Genomic DNA, 22,117 nt, shown 5'->3' on the forward strand with positions numbered 1-22,117 from the left:
CAGGACAGGCCACGTGGAATAGTTCTCAGTAACTGAAGGAAATAGCAGGCGGGCTGAAGAGGAACAGCTAGGGAGCTACACCATCTCTGCCACCTGAGGTGGTTCCCTCACTCTGCCTAATGGTAGGGCTGGCCCCAAGTACCTGTGGTCAGTAAGGCCTGAGGTGAACAGGCATTTTTACATAGTAATTCAGTTCTTCCCTGAGAACTCCTTTTGGCTTGTCTGTTAAGAGGTTATACTTTTGTTGTGCTTCTTTCAGGTACTTTACCATTAACTATATTTAATTTGTTTCCATGGAGGATTAGCTTGGAAGGTGGCAGGAGAGCAAAATAGCATCTGCCCCAATTCTCCCCTTTTCCTGTCTGGCATTCACACAGAGAAGAGGCCAGCTGTGAAAAAGTACAGAGAGAAGTGTTGCCTTTTCCAGCCTTTTTAAAAAGCTACTTGGGACAGAGGCTTGGAGAAAGTAGGAAGGGGTACAACCATAATAAATAACCATGTTTACTGTGCCAGTCTCTTGGGCTGTGATGCTGTGCATGCATGCTTCAGAGTAAGCTCCATTGAAAGTGTAACGTATGAATACCCATGTATACCAGAGTGGCTAACCTTTAGTCCTCCAGATGTTGTTGGACTCCAGCTCCCATCAGCCCAGTTCCAGCACGGTCACTTGTCAAGAATGATGGGTGCTGTAGTCAAACATCTGGAGGGCCACAGGTCAGCCACCTTTGCTACATAGGATTGCACCTGTAATGTCTCAATTAAGGAACGACGTACAACCAACAACCTGTTGTAAGGTGCAGCTCTAAGTGTCCTTGCTTAGATGTGAAACTGTAATCGGATTGGACTTCGCAGCTGGCTAGTAAATCCAGCTACAACTTGTAACATGTTGGTCACTGCTTACCCATAATCAGGCTTTTTGGCAGCTGACATTGGACTGCAGTGTTGTAGCTAGATTCCAAAATTACTTCAGTGTCTGGCATGATGATTAACTGATGTACCCCAATTCAATTATCTACCCAGCATTGTTCTGAATATATCACTTGGCCTCTTGTGACACAATGCAAACCAATAGCATGTTCATACCTGTTTACTCTTTTAAAAATCTGACTTCAGGAATCAAATCAGATAGCATAGCCGTGGACTGGATAGGAAGAAATCTTTACTGGACTGATGGAACGGCAGGACAGCTATTGGCCACACCACTAAATGGTACTTGGAGAGGATATCCTGAGTACACCGTGGTTCTTGATTACCTGGATCAACCTCGGTCTCTAGCACTCCACCTCCTGGATGGGTAAGACTTTTCAAGCCTATATTTTATGGATGCTGCTTCTAAAAGGCCTAGGCTTATCGTTGGAATAGCCTGATGTAAACCATGGAAGTTGCATGTGTCATTTTAATCTACTCCAGAGTGTATAAATTGGAGGCTGTGGCTCTTGAAGTTGACAGAAGGGTGGGATACAAATGAAGAGAACACTAGCAATGCAGCATGGGATAACCTAGCTGTAGAGCTCTCCTGGGGACAAGGGTAGACCTGCAGACTAAAAGAGTACAGGCATACCCCGCATTAACGTACGCAATGGGTCCAGAGTGAGTACGTAAACCAAAAATGTACTTAAAGTGAAGCAGTTTTATAACTAAAATAATAACGCATTTATAACTAAAATAAACATAGTAGGCCTTATTTTAAGAAAAAGGGTAAGCTTACATTCAATGTCGGATGAACAAAAATTTATTGTAGGAAGGATGGAGAGGGCATAATCACAAAACCAGTGCGTAAACTAGAATTTAGGTATTCACTTAGACAATAACACAGAGATGCGATGCCAAATGTGTTTGAAGACAAACTGACAGCAGCAAAAACAGTACTGTGTACATCAGTTGGGGCCCCCCAGCATTGTTTCTGCCTCTCAGGCCTGTTTACGCGAGCCACATGCACGCAATACAGCAGGACCCCACCGGAGCAGATGGCTCCAAGCCTATCGCAAAGCCACTATGCAAGGAAAGAGATGGGCACGCCACAACAGGAGAGGGCCCGGTTCGATCAACACCAGAACAAAGGAAAGGCCGCCTGATGATCGCAGCCCTCCCTGTGAACCAGCTGATCGGCGGGAGGTAAACCGTGGCTTTTATTTTATTTTTAGCAAAGCGCTCGACTAGTCCGTTCTTGCAAAGCTAGTGTACATAAACAGGGGAATGGTGATAACGGGAATGTCCGTACTCGGGAGAGTCCATAAAGTGAAGGTCCGTATAGCGGGGTATGCCTGTAATAGGATTGAAGCTTTTTGTTTCAACAAGTGTTACATTAAAGCATTGCTTATATATTTCAACATCTCTGTTGTATAGAAGTATCTAATATTAATCTTCCTTTTCCTAGATTAATGTATTGGTCTGAAATAGGGGATGAACCTAAAATAGAGCAAGCTGGTATGGATGGAAGTAACAGAGCAATTCTCCTTGATGGGCTTGGCTGGCCCACCAGCATAACCCTTGACCTCTTGAGCTGGAAAATCTTCTGGTCTGATGACAAGTTTCATTGCATTGGATCAGCCTTTCTGGATGGCACTGGCATGAAGGTACTACACTAACTATAAGTATACCTTGAGTGATAACGGAGTGGATGGAATGATGGGATAGCTGCAAGGAGTGCATGGTTGTTGAATGAGTGACTGTGACAGCATGGTTCTCAAATCACTAACTTGTGGTGTTGCATGTGAGGATGCTTTTTTATATTGATTTTAATATTTATTACATTTGTATACCGCCCCATAGCCGAAGCTCTCTGGGCAGTTTACAACAATTAAAAACATTAAAAACAAATATACAAATTTAAAAACACTTAAAAAAAAACCAATTTAGAAATAAATCCTAAAATGCCTGGAAGAAGAGAAGACATGATACAAACAAATCACAATGCCTGCTCAATAAACAGCAGGAATTATATAACCTCTCCACAAACTTTGTGCAAACAAATAATGGTGAATGCTCAAAAAACAGGTTGTCTGGAAGTGATGAGGTTTTGACTGCATTCTTGAGTCCTGCTAGATTAGTCAGAAGAGTCCATCTTGGCCTGTATCCTGTTTCCAACAGCATCCAGGCTGCCAGGGAAGGCTTGAAATCATCTGGTATGAGGAGTTTTGATGTTCACAGAAAATTCAGGATATATCTGAACATTTGGCCATCTCTGTCAATGAAGTAGTGCTGCTTCAGGCTGTCCAAAACACTCCTCGGCTTCACGGCAACGACATTGAGCAGTTTTCAGCCAGGCTGTGGCTGGAATCGGAGACGGCAAACCTTGCGGGAAGGCAGCTGAAATTACGTTGTACGTTGGCCTGAAATTATGTTGTATGTTGACCAGGAGGCCTCCAGGCTCAACCAAAGTGCATGACAGTTGGCAGGTCTCCTAGTGATCTAGGTCTGTGGTTCCCAACCTAGGCCCGTGACCCCAGGAGGGGCGCTAAGTAATCCAGAGGGGGCTACAAACAGTAAATAAATGAATTACTAATTTTTTGGAAAGTCTTCACTCCCTGGACACTGTCTGCTCCCCACTGCCGCTGCAGATGACACGTCCCCCTTGCTGCAAATGAGAGGGGAGGACTTTGCTGAAGCACCAGAGCACCTTTCAGGCACACCGAGGGCAGGCATCTGCCTATAAAACATGTGGCAATAGCCAAAGGAGGCTGAGAGTGGAGCTACCAGGAAGAAGAGGGGATTACTATTGCCTGCTCCTGTCTCCTTGCACTGCTGCTGCTAACAACACGCTTACCCATAATGAGAGGAGAGGGCTTTTTGTGATGCAAAAAGAAGCAAGGCTACAGGGAAAGGCTGCTTTCACCCTTCTTTCCTGGCAGCCAGCTTGCTTGCCTTTCTTGGCTCCTGATTCACTGCCATGACCTTTAAAAAATTATTCTTATTTGCAAGGCTGCCCAGATCTCGCCTTCAGCCCATACAGAACCAAGGAGCAGTGATAAAGTTCAGGACTTGCTCGCCCCCCATCTCTGAGGCCTAGTGTGTGTGCGCCAGCGTCCCCCCTTTCTTCCTCCTACGTTCCGCCCCCCCAAACACTCTCTCCAAGATGCTGTGGCAGTTGAGGGCTTCCCCCCTCCCACCTGCCCAAATGCATGCACACCTGCAGATGCTTGCAGGAGGGACAGGCTTGTGTGTGTATGTGTGCTGATCTGTCTTCTGCTCCACTCTCATTCCCTACGTGCACACTAACCAAGTCGTTCTGATGATCATCGCAAGGCCTAAAAGCACTAACCCCCTTCTCAATCTCTCCACCCTTTTGTCTTCACAATCTAGCATCCCCACCACTACCATATTGCTTTATTATTATTATTATTATTAAATAAGCAGGTTGGGTGTGGCAGGGGTCCACATACTGCAGCTGAAATGTATTTAATTATTATTGCATTTATATCCTACCTTTCCTCCAAGTTGCTCAAGGTGGTGCACATGGTTCCCCCCACATTTCCGTTTTACCCTTACACAGACCCTGTGAGATAGGTCAGGCTGAGAGACTGTGACTGGCCCAAGGTCACCCAGTGGGCTTCATTGCTGGGTGGGGATTTGAACCTGGATCTTAGTCTAACACTGTCACCCACTAGTGTTGGAAGACAGGACTGTACATCTTCAGACTGTGTGTGTGTGTGCAGGAGGGGGATACCAGTTTGATGAACCTTTGCATTAGGAAAAGACAGCAACATTTCCCTGTCTGCAGGGAGCTTTTTATGGAAAGGGATATTTGGAGATATGATTTTGCCACACACAGTTTTTTTTAATTAACAGGCTAAGATTACAATTAGCAGGGAGGTCATGATTTTTTTGAGCTTATAAAGGGATCCTGTACTCATAAAGGTAGGGAGCCACTGATCTAGGTCAAGCTATGGTAAGTATCTTGTCATCAACACTTTATTTTTTGTTCCCCTAGGTGTTAGAGCTGACTGAAATTCATAGTCCCTTTGCAGTGACTGTCTTTGAGGATTACATTTATTGGTCTGAGATGAAAACAAGGACAGTACAGAGGCTAGACAAAAGAACGGGCAAGAACAGAACAGTCCTTATCAAGCGCCACGGGCAGCCATATGGACTAAAGGTATTGCCTATTAGGTCTTTGTAGGGTACAAGTAAGATATCAGCTGGTCATCTGAGCAAGAGAATATATCTTCTTACCAGACCTTGAAGAATAAATGAAATTGCATTCCTCTGGGTCAACTTGCTGAACAAAATCCTTATTCTATGACACTAGATAAATAAAATAGCTTTGCTGCAAGGCAGAGAGAGAGAGTGGAGACTTGGTCAGGAATTAGGTATAGAAAAATGCCTTGCAAAACTTGGGGGCATGGTTGAACTGACCCGAACCTTTGTTTTTTTTGTCTGAGACGCTTCTCTGCATTACTCCCCTGCTCAGTGGTGGCTCCCTGATTGTGGAATACTCTCCCCAGGAAGGCAAGCCTGGTGCTATCGTAATTTTAGGCATCAGGCAAAAACCCTTCTTTATAACCGGGGCTTTCAGCCCTTAATTTGAAGAGCTTTCAGGTATTTGTGGACTCCTTCAGTGTGGCAGATTTTGTAAGGCTTGTGTCTTACCTGTACTGATGTGTTTTTAAGGGATTTTTTACGATGTGTGTGTTCGTTACACTTTGTAACCAGTTTGTTACAACTGGCTTAGTGTGGTGTTGTGACGCAAAGCAACTTACAACCACATTTGCGAGGAAAGTAACTAATAATGGTTGCTGCGCTAGTTAAAGAGTGTTAAGATCTGTAGTTGTTTTAGGAAGTCTCGTGTGAATGTGGTTCAGACAACGAATAAGCACTGAAAGTAAGTTGCATCTAACATACACTAAAGTGAATCATGCTTGTAAAAGGAGGCCATATGCCAGAGGTTGGAAACCTGTGGCCTTCTAGTGTTGCTGGGTTACAACTCCTGTCCCTGACTACCAGTCATGCTAACTAAGGCTGATGAGAGTTTTATTCTAACAATATTGGGGGGGGGGAGGCTGCCCACCTCTGCTGTAAGCACTCTGCTTAACCCCAGGAGAGTCCTTGACTTAGATATAATTCTGCTTCAGCCAGCTGCATTTTGAAATACTATTGGAAATAACAAAGCAGGCCTAATATTCTATATAAGGGACCAGACTTGTCAAGATGAGGGATACTCAGCACTGGAAGGAAGCCAATGGGCTTAGCATTATGAAATGGTTTGACAAAGGATGGTGAATAGTATTAACAGAAAAATGAATACACCAATTAATAACATTGAGGCAGACACACAATCCAGACATCTTTTTCACAACATGGCAAGAACTTTTCATTAATACGGAAAAGGCCAAATTAAGGTACCAAGCCAATATGTTTTATGTTGGAATTTGCAATAGTAAGAAAAGAACTACAGTGTGCTCAGTTTGCTAGGTTCTAGTAGACTGAATAGTTTGCTGTCAGCTTCCAGGTGTCCAAATAAAACTTTGTATTCCTGTAAGCCCTGCAAGAGAAATAAGACTGAGATTAACTTTTTTTACCATATTTACCCCCTCTTCATAACTGCGATCTATTATACATATGCTCAAGGCCCACCAGTGCACTTTCTTTATTGTTTGGAAATGGAAATGGACTGCCTTCAAGTCGATCCCGACTTATGGCGACGCTATGAAAAGGTTTTTCATGGTAAGCGGTATTCAGAGGGGGTTTACCATTGCCTTCCTCTGAGGCTTAGAAGCAGTGACTGGCCCAAGATCACCCAGGGAGCTTCATGGCTGTGTGGGGATTCGAACCCTAGTCTCCCAGGTCATAGTCCAGCACCTTAACACGACACCACACTGGCTCTCACTTTTTGTTTAATGTACTATTTTTCCTTCGTTGTTGAATATAATAAAATTATTTTTAAAAATGAGGATTACTCAGGAATTAGAATGGGGGATGCAAACTCTCTTGTCTAAATACAATCTCTTTGGAAAACTAATGTTACACACCCAGTTCATTCAAAGCCAAAGTCTAAATTAGCAAGGGCTTTTATCAACTGAAGGATGAAAGCCACCTCATGAAAAAGTTGCCTTTTTCCCTCTTTCATGGCAACTACCATAAAATTAAATGGGAAATGTTTTTTTCTTTGGTAAAGTGTTCCCAACCCACCTGATACAAACTGGCCTTACTGCAGGTCCCAGTGATGTAGTCTACAATGCAGTGCATAGTCTTTGTTTGATGCAGGCTACAGTGTAAGCTTAACACCTGGAGATGGCCTGGAACACTTGGCATGCTCAAAGCTTTCAACATCTGGAAAATTGCCTTGCAGATCATGCATGAAGTTCTCCAGCCTGCAGCCTCCGACCCGTGTGTGGGCAGTGGCTGTTCACATGTCTGCCTGCTGAACCCAGACAAGAGAGGGAGCTGCCGCTGCCCAGTTGGGCTTGTGCTTTCAAATGATGGCAAGACCTGCATTCCTCTAAAGGAGTCAGCGTTCGTGTTTCTGATTACACAAACCACTATTACACAGGTATTGCTTTAAATGACTTCTTACATAATATTAAGGGCCTTGTTTTGGTTCCCAGCCCGAAGAGTCCCTTCTTCCTTCTTAAATGAGTGATAAGTCATTACAGGAAAATGGCTTAAGGAAGGATTTGTTTCCCCACTGGGTAAATGGTAACTGGATTTGGCTTCATCAAAGTTCTGCATAGGTTACCTCCATGTTGTAAAATGTCCACAACTGTCTTCTCCACAAAGCTGAGGAAAACACTAAAGCGCCAGTCAGACCCTTGTACGGTTCTACCAAAGCTCACTTTAACAGGAGATTTTTAGCTTCAGGAATCGTGTGTTGCAGAGACAGTTATCTCAGACTTGCATAAAAGCTTCAGTCAGCACTAGCAATGGCAACAAAGTCCTACAGACTTCAGTAGATTTAGGCCTGTGCCATGAGACAAGTGTTCTTGACAAAATGTTTCTTCTGAAGATGCAAATGGAACAACCTATTGTTAATCCTAAACTATACGAATGTTCCTAATGCTGTCTGAAACCCTAGGTCTACCTAAAGAAACTGCGCTCTGTAGCAGGACAACTGACTCTTCCCGACCATAGCATTCTCCCCTTGACAAACATCACCCACTTGGCAGCAGCCGACTACTCTGTACGCAATGCGGCCCTTTATTTCTCAGAGTTTGAGGATGGCTTCATAAAGGTCCTAGCGATTAAGGATGCTGGGAGAGTTTCTTTGAAGAAAATCTTGTCAGTGGAGGGCATGGTGGTCTCACTCGCTCTGGACTGGCTGAGTGGCAACATCTACTGGATTGACAGCAAGCACCCATCCATCCAAGTAGCAACTTCAGATGGCAGATATACACATGTGCTGATCAATGATGGGCTGTTCCGGCCAACGTCTGTGGTGCTGCATCCCCCAACTGCAGCCATGTGTATTGCTGACTCCGGTAATGAGTATAGCATTCTTGGGCCCATGATAGAATGTGCTTCCATGGATGGGAGCAAGAGGAAGGTTCTCTGGAAGAGATCACAGACTCCTGTTGGCTTAACAATAGTGGATGCTGGCACCCAGGTCTACTGGGCTGACCAGGGTAAGTAGTCCAACATGCACATTGGTGACATTCTTTGGGCATAGCCAGTAGTATACTGCCAAATTCAGAAGTCCAGGGTCCCTTTATGATAATCAGAACCACTCCCCCCACACCATATTTGGATGATTTGGATTAACAACAAAATATACTGAAAAGAACCTGTTTTGCTAACATGTTAGGCACCATTAAATAAACTGTCAACACCCCTCCCTTCGTTCTACTGATTTGGGTACCAAGTTTAGTTCGTTATATTTAGTCAGCAAAAGTTCTCACTAAACTGTACACTTCTCTAAATACAGTCTTTTCTCCTTAAGGCCTACTTGGTAGTTGGGCTGATAAAAGCTTTTCCAGGTAGGGCCTCTAGTCTTGCAGGGACTAGACCGGGCTAGCCAGTGTGGTACCCTCCAGATGTTGCTGGTCTACAACTCCCATAAACCCTAGCCAGCATAGACCATGGTCCGGGACGAGGGGAGTTATCGATCAGCAACATCTGGAAGGCACCACATTGGCTACCCTGGACTAAACCCTTTGCTGAGAAAGGAATGGCTTTCCTAAGCATTCAGAATAGGGTGCACCTCAGAGGCTCTTGACAGCTCTAGAACACGTTGGTGTACCTGATAGCTTTATTATGCCCTGGCAGGTGACTTCGAGGCTACTTTCATTGGTGAAAGTACTTTGCAGATTTATGAATGACCTAGCTTACAAATCCAGTTTGGATAGTCTGTCAATGTTTAAAATGTATCTATATCCTACAAAGAAGCAAAAATCCAAGATATATGCATGACTAGCAAAGTCTAGCCATAGGTGTAAAAAGTATTGATTACTCTCTACTAGGGGATTTAATTGGTTCAAGGTAAAATATTTCAAGATCATACAAAGTTGAGAGAAAGGAATGGAATGGAAGTTGACAAGGGAACTGTAGAACAGTAGAGTTGGAAGGGGCCTATAAGGCTATTGAGTCCAACCACCTCCTCAATGCAGGAATCCAGCTTAGAGCATATCCGACAGGTGGCTGTCCAGCTGCCTCTTGAATGTCTCCAGTGTTGGAGAGCCCACCACCTCCCTAGGTAATCGGTTCCATTGTTATACTGCTCTAACAGTTAGGAAGTTTTTCCTGATGTTCAGCCAAAGTCTGGCTTCCTGTAACTTGAGCCCATCATTCTGTGTCTTGCACTCTGGGACAGTCGAGAAGACATCCTGGTCCTCCTCTGTGTGGCAATCTTTCAAGTACTTGAAGAGTGCTATCATCTGCCCTCAGTCTTCTCTTCTCCAGGCTAAACATACCCAGTTCTTTAAGTCTCCCCTCATAGGGCTTCGTTTCCAGTCCCCTGATCATCCTTGTTGCCTTCCTCTGGACCAGTTTGTGTGCATCCTGGTCTGTAGTTCCTAGGTTCTTCCTTTTTACTTTTTTGAAGATGGGGATAACATTAGCCCTCCTCCAGTCATCCAGCACTTCACCCATCCTCCATGATTTCACAGATAGCAGTTCTGAGAGTTCAGCCAGTTCCTTCATTACTCTAGGATGCAGTTCATCAGGCCCTGCAGATTTGTTCAAAGTGATTAGGTATTCTTGACCATATGTCTATCAGTCTCAAGCTGCAATCCTCTCCCTTCAACTTGTACTTCACCTTCGCTAGACCATATTTGGGGAGAGGACTGAACCAAAGTAGGAATTCAGCACTTCTGCCTTTTCTTTGTCCTCTTACCATTTTGCTGTCCTCATTGAGTAGTTGAACCACCATTTCTTTTCTCTTTTACTATGGATGTACCTGAAGAAAGCTTTTTTGTTGCTTTTAGCGTCCCTCGCTAACCTCTGCTCATTCTTGACTTTAGCCTTCCTGACGCCATCCCTACACTTCTGTGCTACCTGTCTGTACTCTTCGTTTGTGACTTGGCCTTCCTTCTACTTCCTGTATGTGTCCTTTTTAGTTTTCAGGCCATCTCTTAGCTTTTTGTGAAATCATATTGGCTTCCTCTGCTGTCATCCACCTTTTTTCCTTGTTGGAATTGTTTACAGTTGTGCCGTTAGAATTTCCTTTTTTAGAAACACCCACCCATCTTGAACTCCTTTTCTCTTTAGGGTTGCTTGCCATGGGACTTCATTGTTCTCAGTTTATTAAAATTGGCTTTCCTAAAGTCCAGGGTATTCATATGGCTACTCTCAGCTTTTGCTTCCTTTAAAATCAAGAGCAAGTGTAAGAGCCTTCTCTGCCAATTATTCTGCAGATGCTAACCCTTAATAAAATGTGGGTTGAATCTCAAGGATATTTTTGCTTCTAAAACAATAGCAATAGTTCTTGTGCATATTCCTCTTATACGCATCAGGCTCTAACTTTCTTCCAGCAAAAGGTACCGTGGAAAGCATTCGGTTGGATGGCACTCAGTACAGACTCATTCGTGCAGGGCTGCATGGCCTTGCACTCTTTGCAGCTGGGGAAGGAATAATGATCTGGACAACAGTGGCTCGCAATGGTAAGCAGGCTCAAAATGTAGAACTCCAACAAAATATTAGATGGTATTCAATGCTAGTCCTACTCAGAATAGACTAATTGAGGTTACTAAACATGCCGAACTTGGCTTCAGTAATTTCAGTAGGACTTAGTTGAATACAACCCATTTAAACTGTAGCTGAGTGTGGCTGACTATAGCATATACTGATGTTGGATCACTTATAATGACTCAAGAGAGCCCTGATACGACATGCAAACAAGAGATATGGGTCATATGGCAAGAACCGGAAGCAAGCTATAAGTCTTAAATCATCAGCATTTCAGAGGATCAGATGAGACCATTTAGCTTTAGATTATGGGACACAGTCCCAGTCCAGCATAATTTACCTAGCTAGTCCAGAAATAAACTGATTCTAGTCAATTATCAGGGATGGGAAATTGTAATGCTATATAGTTTGTTTCTTTATAGGTGCAACAAAGGTGTGGCACAGCAAACTGGAGGAATTGGAAAACTGGTGGTTTAGAGGAGAACAGAAACTTGTAGATATAAAGATCTACAGCAAGCTAAGCCAACAAGGTAAAAGTTCTTAAAGGTTTAAAGGGAAGTTGGGTCGCTTTTGAGCAATTACTTGGCCGGCTGGTGTCCTTTTGGGCATAACTCAAAAAGGTGGCTTTTAACCCAATGCAAAAATAGGAGTGCCCTCTGGGCACCAATTCTGGATAAGGGCATCTCAGTCATTGATCTGACTGAAGCATTCTTTCTCACAAGGCTTCTGGAACAATTGCTGGTATCTTTTTTGAGCCTTGTTCTAGATTGCTTAATCTGGGGAGGGGGTGACAAAAAGGTTCAACACAAAAGGGTTATTGCACTGGTAACTACAGGAGGATGCTCCCTTAATCCACCACATTTTGCAAGGTAGCAAGTAAACTGAAGCAGTTAATATTTCTCATGCTACTTCTAGGTAGCAATGGCTGTTCAGAAAAGAATGGAGGATGCAGCCACATTTGTTTACCAATTCCGCAAGGGAGAAGTTGCAGGTGCACCACTGGATACAGCCTAGAACATGGTACTGAATGCACCAAACAGCGCAAATGCTCAGAGCCACTTCAAGCCTGCAAGGATAATAGAAAATGTATTGTAAGAGGGCAAGTTTGTGATGGTAGCGTTGATTGTCTTGATGGATCCGATGAGAGAGACTGTGAGTAACCCAATTAAGAAACTGCATGTGTTGTGAGTAAGTGGCTCCTTGGGAAAGCTGCCTTGCCAAATGACCCTTTAAAATACCAAAACTCCTAATGGCTGGAAAGTTGGATATATTAATATCTGGCAGCTGCCTTACCAAAAAAAATCCTTCCCTTTTCATAATATTGTGAGGGTTGAAGCTTTAAGTGTACAATATTTATCTAGTACAGAAAAGTTGTACTATAGACAAACGTCATATTTGGTAACAGCAAAAAATAAGGCAAATCCACACTATATACTTAAAACTAGTTTGTCATTTTCTCTCCCAAAGAGCCCCTGGGAACTGTTTGATGAGCAGGAAATAGGGACCCTTTCGGATTCTCAGCACTTTACTGAAACTGTGCTTTCACGTTTCTGTGGGGGAATCAATGAGAATGCTGTACATGTTTGTAGTATAGGTAATATATTCCGGAATATAGAATGGAATATGCCCACAACCATTCTGCTGGACAGATTTCTAATTTAGCCAACAGATTAACTCAAACAAGTGGGATAAAGCTTCAAGGACAGCTACATTTTGCCTCTTTGCTGGAAAATGAAAATAAAAGGTGAGCTAGCCTCTTAACCAAGTACATAGTATAACTTCTGAAAAGTAAGCTTTGCCCTCAGCTACCCTTTCTGTCATTAAACTGCCAGATCTGTCGTAGGGTACTAGGTTGAACAAACTGGGCGATACTCAATGCTATTCCTACTCAGGGTGAACCCATTGACGTGAACATGACTAATTTAGGTTCATTACTTTCAGTGGGTTTACTCTGAGCAGGACTTAGGTGAATATAAACTGCTGTGTTCCAAAAGTGATGAGTTAATGGTTTTTCCCACTGGCAGGCAACTACTCTTTCAAGAAGAAACCCCAGTCCACAAGTCAACCTTCAACCCCGCTACAAACAAAACCCTTTCTTGTTAAGAAGACAACGGTGGCGCCCATCAAAGCCATCACCAAGAAACCTATCGCTAGGCCTGTGTATGTACAACCAGAAGTAACGAAGCAAAAGAGGAGGAGCACTACTACAACACAAGTGCTGCCTCCAAGCAGAAGCCAAAAGGCCACATTATCTACAGCAAAGAAACGGAAAGAACCTTCTCTAGTGCAGGGAATTGTGGGAAGTGGCCTGGGGTCGCAGCCATGCAGCAGTGAGACCTGTAACCTGAGAGGAGACTGTATCGTGGAAGGCAACAGAGTGAAGTGCATCTGTATGCTGGGCTATAGCGGAGACTACTGCGAAGAGGAGGAGGCAAGATCTAAGGCAGGTCTCATTGTTCTGGGCATCATTGCAGTCCTTCTAATTGCTATGGCAGCAGTAGGGATCAATATCTACTTCAGGAAGCAAAGAACACGACCAAGGTAAGCCTATTGTCATTTTCTCCACCCTACTAGATCACTGTGCATCTTCCAGTGAAGAGAGCGTGTAAATGTTGCCTCTGCATGTTGGACTTTAAACAGCATATTGGGGGAAAACGATTGTCAGCAGGGACATCTTATTCATTACAGATGAGCAACTGATTGCATTTTCATTCTATTTTTCCTGTGAAGGAACTAGGGAGGATCTTGGGATGAACTGCCATTGATGTGGTGCAGTCAATAGAATATCTACTGATTTATTCCTAAATTTGAACTGTATGCTTGTGCTAGTTGCAGTCCTTTTCACAGGATAGTGAACTGTGCTAATGCAATTTTTGCAATATACGTATGACTGCCGCCACTCTGGGCCTGTGCAATTTGAGGGATAGGAATTCCTGGCTAACACAGAGTGTACCCCTCTACTCAGCCCACCCTTCCCCTTTAAAAAGCTTGCTACCACCAAATAAAGGGAGAATTTGACTATAAGACTGTCCCTTACTAATTCGCCTAATTAATTCGCCTAACCTTCCTTGGGTCTCTCAGAAGGTAGAGCAGGTTTGTGACTTGTAGGCGTGGGAGGGAATTGCAAATCAGTGGTGTAGGTGGTACTACAACAAAATCACTCTGCAGCTTAGGACTTCAGGGCTTCAGCCTAGTATTTGAACTGCAGTCAACATGGGTATCCTTTCCCTCTCCTTCCCTTTCCTCTTCTTCCTTCCGCCTCCACAGGACTTCAAGTACATCATCATCTAGAACATTGACTACCTACCAGAAGGGCAGTGAAAGAGAAGACAATCTTGTTGAAGATGAAACCTGTATCAATGCAGCTTACGATCCAGAGCAGGTGAGGACATCTTAAGATTCCTGTTCTAAGCTTCCAACTCCAAGTGATGGAAGATGCTTCCTAAGTTCTTGGAACAAATGCTGTTCCTAGTATTTATTTTATTTATTTAATTACATTTCTAGACCGCCCTATAGCAGAAAGCTCTCAGGGCGGTGTACAACAAATAGTAGGGTATTAAACCTGGCCTGGCTGTTGTGAAAGACAAGGCTGGCTGTAGTAGCTTGCCTACAAGCATCGTCCTTTTGAATGGTTAAAATGCTGGCAGGGCAGAGGAGGGCTGTTGGCTGAAATGGGCAATCCTACCTGGCAAAGCTTCTAGCATCTATCTGCAGTTCTTCCTTGCTTGAAGAACATAACTAGATTGTTGCAAGCATCCTACCAGATTGTAATACCACTGTCGATAGAAGAAAAGCTGACAGTCGGGTAATAGTGCAAAGAGTCCTGAAATCTGGCTTTAAATTCTCTACAGGAGCTGTCAACTCCTCTGAAGACAGGCATGGGCACAGACTTGTAAAATAAATGAATAAATTATTAATTAATAAATAAATTATTATTAATAATGTCTTGCGGTCTTTCTTCAAATGCAGCCCTCAGACGATGGTGACAACATGGCATGTGTTACAGCTGTTTCCACATTGGTCATTTACTGTGGAATACCAGCACTTTATTCACAGGGCATCTGCGTGATGTCATTATCAAGGCCTCCTCCAGACTGTCAGTTTCCCAGGCGGGATTCAAGCACATACCAGGGAATTAAGGTTTGTGCAGTTAAAGTGGGTGAAAGGGCTTTGTCATCCTAGCACAGCCTTTCCTAACTAGTGGGCCACCAGATGTTGTTGGACCACAATACCCATCTTTCCTGACCATTGGCAATGCTGGCTGAGGCTGATGGGAGTTGTGGTCCAACAACATCTGGTGGCCCACTGGTTGGGAAAGGCTGTCCTAGCACAACAAATCCACTTTTTAAAAAAAGACTCGTAGTTAGGAAAGTGACGAGGCAATGCATTAAAGTGTGGAATCAATGAATGATTATTAGGAAGATGTATAAACGCCCACAAGCGGATCAGAATGAATGTCCATTGCCGTGTAACCTCCCCACAAAAAACCTGACCAAATGCTCAAACAACTGATACAAAATCTAACCTCCTAAGTCTTGTACAAGCAAATTGGGATGAATGCTTAATATATAGGTTGCCTGGAAGAGCCCCAGCGCATCCTCTTCCCATGTTTTCCTGTTCAGCTTCCAATTTCAGGCTACTTTTAACACAATGCACCATTTCCCCAGGTGTAGATGACCTATCGCACAACTCTTCTGTGGGGTTTTGGCTGGTTATGGTTGAGATAGATTGCTCCAGTAATTTCTTTCTCTGTGGTTCATCTCACCTCTCTAGAAATGAACGCTATCGGTATAAATCTTCCCTTTCCAAATAGCACTGCCTTTATATCCATTCTTCCCTCTCTCTAACATTGCTGTAGGAAGCAATCATGCTCTGAGGAGGCAATATTTATTTAACCATTCCCTCATACTATGGCCCCTCTGAGACTGCCCACTTGCCTACATAACATTACTTGAATTCCAGTAGTCAAAGCAGAGTTTCGGTTCTACTTGCCGCCCAAAACAGAACAGCAATCTTTAGAAGCACTCTAGAAAAGTGTAATGAACGTCTCCAAAAATTCAGAATTCAGTGTATTAAGAGCTCTTTAATAGCCGCTGAAGGGGAAAATATCATTGCTTGAGCTCTGTGTTGGTTGAATTTGATGGGGGTTGTAGTCAAAGAGGATACGTGATTAGCAAAAGCTGTTCTAGCCTTTAGTTGTCATAAAGCATTTTAAAGTTTCTTGAAAACAGCTGTCCCAGACAGACTGAATCCCTCCCCCTCCTCTAGCTGGCAGGGTTATGACATCATAGTTCAGATTCCACAGCTATTTTGATCAATTTGCACCTTACTCAGTTTGAATTCCATTCCTACTCCTGTCTTAATCGCTCTGTCATCAGGCCCCCAAATCCTGTCAGACCCTTAAAGTCGTCATATTCTAATTTTTTTTAGAAGGGAGGGAAAATGGGGCTGTAATATTCCAGCTTATTCTCTCACCTTTCCTGATCAATCTCTGTAAGTTTGGAATATGAGTTTCCTAAAGCAGGGCTGAGGAAAAAAGTAGGTACTGAAGCTTGAATGTAGAACCTTTAAATCTTTTAATGTACATTTTAATCCTCCTCTCTTCTAAGGGATGATAGCGTGATGCAGTCAACTGTGTAGGCATCTGCTACCACCCCAACAGCATTATCACCTTTTATGGAGTATGTTAGCCAGCATCAATAAACCCAGACTGCTCATCAAACATAAATAAAGCTGGTGCCCCTCGTAGCACACAAACATGTATTTCTCAGTCTTATTGTTGGATGAGGAGAGCTTCTATGCATCGGACCAAAGATCCCTCTAGTCTAGCATCCTATATCTCACAATGGCCACGGTCAACCAGCTGTCTCCACAAAGCCAACCAGAAGTACACAGTCAATAGACTTCTTTCGGTGTTTCCAAGCAGATGGTTTTTCAGTGGTATGTCTGAACCTGGAGGCTGCATATAGGCAACATGACTACTAGTCATTGATGGATTGTTGGAGGATAACTCGAATTCCCCCCCCGCCCCGTTTTTAAAGCCAGTTAAGGCTGCAGTTCTAAACATACATACCTGAGAGTAAGCAGTATTGGAGTAAACATCCATAGAATTGCACTCTAACCTAGTGGCCACAGCCATGTCTTGTGGCAGTGGATCCTCCTAATTATGTGCTGTGTGAAATATTTTTTTTGTCTACATCTACTGCCAGGTAGTCAATTGCTTGGATAACAGTAGTATTAATGAGACTAACATCTTTGTATCCACTTCCCCACACTATGGATCAATACTGCATTACCAGTTATACTATCAGTGGCTATATTAGTACAGAGCTGGTGCCAATGGGATACATGGCTGATGCTTTGCAATGATCATCTCAACTAAATATTCAAGTTGGTCTTCAGTGAAGCAACTGAGGCAAAAAAACTCCTTCATATAAGTGTTGGGGCTACTTTCCCCCTTAGTCCCCCTTAGCTGCCTTTCCTAAAATCATGATCTTTAACAGGAATTGGGAACCAGTGGCCCTCGAATTGAACTAAAACTGCAATATGACCCTGACTAGTTGCCATGTTCACTGGGGCTGCTGGGCGTCCAACAGATGGAGGGTAGGGATATGGCTAAACCTGTCAATTTTGGTTTCTCATTTTCCCACTTTTTAAGTTTGGTTTGCCGTATTACCACATTGGTTTGTGAATTTCTTTTTTAAAAGTCCTCATAAAAATCTGTCTACGTTTTAGTGTGCAATTTTCCTAACAGACCTATTTCTGTAATTGACTTTGCTGTGATATATACACATTTTTGCAAGCATTTTCTTCTAATATGCCTTTTTGCATGTTCACTAATGCATTTATATGCACTTTCCCTAATGCACATTTTATGCATACTTTTTGTTTGAGAACTGCACTGCAAAATTCAGAGTAGTACAAGTTTTGAAGGATAAGCTGCATTTTGGTTTTTGCACTGTTTCAGGAAGTGAGAATCAGTTACGGTTTCATTAAAATACAAACTGAACCAAATTTCTTCCCTCATCCCTGCTGGAGACTATCTGGTTTTCCATTCCTTCTCTATAGTATTTGGCCTGTGGGCTCCAGATTAGGGCCTGTTCCAGCCCACAGTTGTGCACTTCTTGCTCTTTGTTGATGGAAAAGTTAAACGTGTTTTAAGCACCCCTCAAATCAAATTTATGGGGGCTTAAAATGTCTAACTTTGGCTGATTTATGCCCTTTAAACTGATCTTTTTAAATTAAGTTTTTAGGTTAAGTTTTTAGATATGGGTATGGTCCATTAAAGGTCAGAATATTAGCTAGCATATTTCCTAGGGGTTGGAGGAAGCTTATTGCTAAAGTGTAACAGTAAGTTCTTTTTCAAAAACTTTAAAAACAAAACCAGGTCCCTTGTGAATGTATTATGTATGCTATGCAAACAATGTATAAACTGGTAAAATATTAACACATGCCCTGACTGCATGGCATTCACAGAAAAAGCAGGAGAGAGGGCAAAATTTGAAGTTTTTGTTCCATTATAGGTGGTGAACTCTGAATAAAATATGGTTATCTCTTCTGCAGTGAGAGGCATAAATGGGTCTGTTTCCAAAGTTGCTGCCATCTAGTGTTGAACCACTGGTGTCCAAGCATAGCGTTACACGTGTGTGTTTATGACTTTATATATTTGCATGTGTTTTATAAAATGTATAAGAAAAAAACCATGAAGAATTCCTTTGAATCATGAAGCTTAATGATGACCTTGGGCTAAATCTCAGTGGGCTGTTGGGAGGGTGTAAGTTGGTTGGGGAAGAGAACCATGTGGGTCGTATTGAGCCCTTCGGAGGAAAGATGACACATAGAAGCAATCAATAAATGAACATCAAAAAAAAATTAGAGGCTGGGCACCTGTCTGTGCTCACATCCACACTCTATTTAAAGCACATGGCTTCCCTCAAAGAATCCTGGGGGCTGTAGCTAAGGGTGCTGGGAGTTGCAGTTTTGTGAAGGGTAAACTACTGTTCCCAGGATTCTTTGGGGAAAGCCATGTGCTTTAAATGCAGGTTGTGGATGTGAGCCATGACTATTGATATTTTGGTTTTTTTACAGTTCAGGCTACTAACTACATATATGGAGACTAGTGTTTTGATAATCTTCATCTTGGCTCCTTGTTTTCCTTCCTTGTCTGAAGCTGTCAAAATCACTGTATTCTCTAGCTCCTTCTAGAATGAACAAAAAAAGTAACCAAGATTTTTTTGAGCTACTTTCTGCAGAAAAGCACTCTGAAGAAGCAAGCGGTGGAACATCAATGCAGTGAACAAAGGCAAGAGAATGGATAACTGAGCAACCTCACGGAAATGCAAATTAGGGGGTAAAAGGTTACCCAATGCATTGTACTACACATCCGGTCTGGTTGACAATCTTTGTTTTGCTGTGATGGGTAATTAGAGCAAATATGCTAAGGAAGGGCCTTCTATTTTGCTGGCTAAGTAAATAAAAAGAAGCTGCTGCAGGAAAGGTTCTTCAAGAACTATGAGCCATGTTGGCCACATGGGATCTCAGTGTTGCAGAGGGTTTCCAGCTCCAATGTCCACCTGGAGGATGCTTTTTGCGAGGGCACGGTAACGTGTTCTCTACCAGCAAAACCATTTTATGCTTACATCAGTAATCCCTCTTCAATGGAACTGATGGAGCTAGCAGAAAATTCATGCATGTGTGCATATAAACTTTGATTAAGGTAAATGATGGTGGTGCTCATGTAGGGTGAAGTTCCTCCCTCTTCAGCATCCTCCACATATCCAGTAAATATGTGGAGATGAAATTGGGAGGAGGGGGGACTGTGCCACTAGTTCTGCCCCTAATGTCAGGTGTGCTTCTGCCCTTGACATCATTTATTGATATTAATATACTGCTAGGAAAAGGGATTGACTGTTAAACCACTGGAGCTCTGTGGGGGAATAGGGGTCTCCTAACAACGCTCAGCACTCTGAACAAACTACAGTTCCCATGACGGTGCTTTATGTTATTATTAACTCTCTCCCATAATGTTGCTGTCTTCATAATTAATTTTCTGTCCCCTAGTATAACATTCCTCATACTCCAATCAAATATCTGTTGCTAATTTGGGTAGGCAGTAGCTAAGGCAGGGGTGGGTGTGTAGGAAGGACTGAGGATCAAGTGCCCTTCTTGAAGTAATTATTTGAGGGAGAAGGTGTGGATTGTCTAAATACAAAATTCAGTCAGTGATGCAATATAGGTGTGGTAACCTAAACTGCCATACAAAGGATATTTTTATTCTGTATGTATTGCCCTTTGTGTCCGTCATGTAAATAAGAAAACATCTCTTGAGGAAATAGTCACACCCTATGTGAATGCCATGACTGTGGCCATAGGAGAAGCCTGGCCCCTCTCCAAACCCCTCCTGAATTCTCATCTTTCATCTGAAAAAAAATTGTGCCTTGTCCTTTTACATATGATATAAAGAAAGGCTCACAGGCAGTGTTCAAGTTAATTTACTGTATCTTCTTTATGCAATAGTAATTTAAATGTCTTAGTATAACATATAATAATCACAGAGGAAAAGCATAAAATACATAGATCCAGAGTCTGTAGTGGTTTAGGCTGATACAGATGCTCAGCTGATTAGTAAAGAGGTAGGGAATAGTCTTAGCTGAAATTAAATTTGGAGGTGAGCATTCCTGGCTAGGCATGCTTATTGTCCTAGCATGGTTCTCCATTCATACCTTGTCTCCCATTTGTGAGAAGGTCCCTGCTTAGGGCTATAAATCCGAGTCACAGGGTAGCTGGCTCCGGTTACTGGTGTGCTCGCTTTCCAGTACATCCTGGGGGTTGGTGTAGGACTTGGGGACTGGAGTCCTGTGGCCCATTTGGAACTGTCTGCTGTCAATAGAGGGAGAGATGGCAGCTATGGTTGCTGAGCCTAGTTGGCTGCTGCTGCTGGGTGGGTAGCTGTAATCCATAGCTGCTTTCTTCAGCTTGCGTTCCTTGCAGCACTGAGAAAAGCTAAGCGTGAGGGAAAATCCTCCAATAATTTCCAGGCAGCTCCCCAAGTAGCCAAGTACCAAGCAGTAGCCTACTACCTGGTCACTGCCAGCAGTAATGGGTAGATTGTAGAGTTTGTGATTGTACCAAGAGACTGCAATAAGGCTCAACAACCCAGAAATGAAGAGCAGGAGGCCACCTAGCCCTCCCAGCAAGTAATGGGGTATGGCTTGCCAGCAGCGTACGCCCAGCGAGGAGACAACCAGCCCCAGGATAGTGACCACCACAGAGGATGGCATCAGCCCTTTGGCCACTTGCACAGGCTGCTCAGAAAAGTATCCAAGAGTGTCCTCAATGTGGCATTTGGTTGTCTGGGTGCTTTGCGACTCGTCACAGATATCCCAGATGCCTTGGTGCTGAATCAGGTCATACGGCTTGTTGGGGATATGGCTTACATCCCTCCAGCCCGGAGCCAGAGTGCTGGTCAGGTTCAGGACAAGGCCGCAGGGCCCTAGCACAATGCCGACAATCATGGCAGTCGGGGTCCGCATTCTGTGCCAGGCAACAGACAGAGAAGCTGTTGTGGGTACACGCCACTTGTTTTCAAACCACCTGCCCTTAGCAAGCCACCTTGATTTACCTGCTGAAGTAAGAACCCTTGTCTACCTGCTGTGGAATCCCTGCACCTGATGAGGGTTCTAGGTTGTGTTTCACTAAGTGATGTGGTGCCAGACAGGACTATCAGTTACCCCACACAATCGAAGTTCACCTTAGAATACATCTAGCATTTCCTGTGCAATAATAGGGAAGGTCTATAGCAGGAGAGGAGCTGTCTTTGGGGAAGACCTGGCTAAGCGTCTCAAGGAAATCCAACAGGAACACAGCTTGAAAAGTAGTGGCGCAGAGTAACAGAGGCTGAAGCCCCAGTGAACTTATTCTTCCTTCCAGCTTAAGATTCTAGTTCTGAAGGGCCATCTTGTCCTTGAGATTTAATTTTGATCCTGAAGGAGCACCATTTCCTGCTCTACTTCATACTAGAGGGAGTAAGCTTTTGCAGGCTCCAGAGGGTGTCAGCTTCATG

General features: G+C 43.4%; 2 protein-coding genes across 3 annotated transcripts in view; one reads left to right on the forward strand and one right to left on the reverse strand.

The window, feature by feature from the left end:
* Nucleotides 1-14,997, forward strand: part of LOC133388889 (prolow-density lipoprotein receptor-related protein 1-like) — a 47,923-nt gene extending 32,926 nt beyond the window's left edge. For both annotated transcript variants that reach the window (XM_061635397.1, XM_061635407.1), the window contains exons 23-33: nt 1,114-1,294; nt 2,378-2,576; nt 4,931-5,095; nt 7,289-7,489; nt 8,012-8,558; nt 10,902-11,030; nt 11,478-11,585; nt 11,971-12,207; nt 13,080-13,596; nt 14,323-14,437; nt 14,907-14,997. In XM_061635397.1, coding sequence (XP_061491381.1) covers nt 1,114-1,294; nt 2,378-2,576; nt 4,931-5,095; nt 7,289-7,489; nt 8,012-8,558; nt 10,902-11,030; nt 11,478-11,585; nt 11,971-12,207; nt 13,080-13,596; nt 14,323-14,437; nt 14,907-14,951 — 2,444 coding nt within the window. In that variant the 3' untranslated portion in view covers nt 14,952-14,997. The remainder of the gene's footprint in view (nt 1-1,113; nt 1,295-2,377; nt 2,577-4,930; nt 5,096-7,288; nt 7,490-8,011; nt 8,559-10,901; nt 11,031-11,477; nt 11,586-11,970; nt 12,208-13,079; nt 13,597-14,322; nt 14,438-14,906) is intronic.
* On the reverse strand, nt 6,400-21,587 carry CLDN23 (claudin 23). Its single transcript, XM_061635468.1, has 2 exons — nt 20,778-21,587; nt 6,400-6,481 (listed from the first exon to the last, which is right to left on the reverse strand). The coding sequence occupies exon 1, from the start codon at nt 21,585-21,587 to the stop codon at nt 20,814-20,816; it is 774 nt and encodes a 257-aa protein (XP_061491452.1). The 3' UTR covers nt 6,400-6,481; nt 20,778-20,813.
* Nucleotides 21,588-22,117: the final 530 nt, after the last annotated feature.

This window comes from Rhineura floridana, chromosome 1 (genome assembly GCF_030035675.1).
Source record: "Rhineura floridana isolate rRhiFlo1 chromosome 1, rRhiFlo1.hap2, whole genome shotgun sequence".
Lineage (NCBI taxonomy): Eukaryota > Metazoa > Chordata > Lepidosauria > Squamata > Rhineuridae > Rhineura > Rhineura floridana.

What these genes read in the sequence shown, in the direction of transcription:
- CLDN23 (XM_061635468.1), bottom strand. Translation starts at nt 21,587, where the DNA reads ATGCGGACCCCGACTGCCATGATTGTCGGCATTGTGCTAGGGCCCTGC.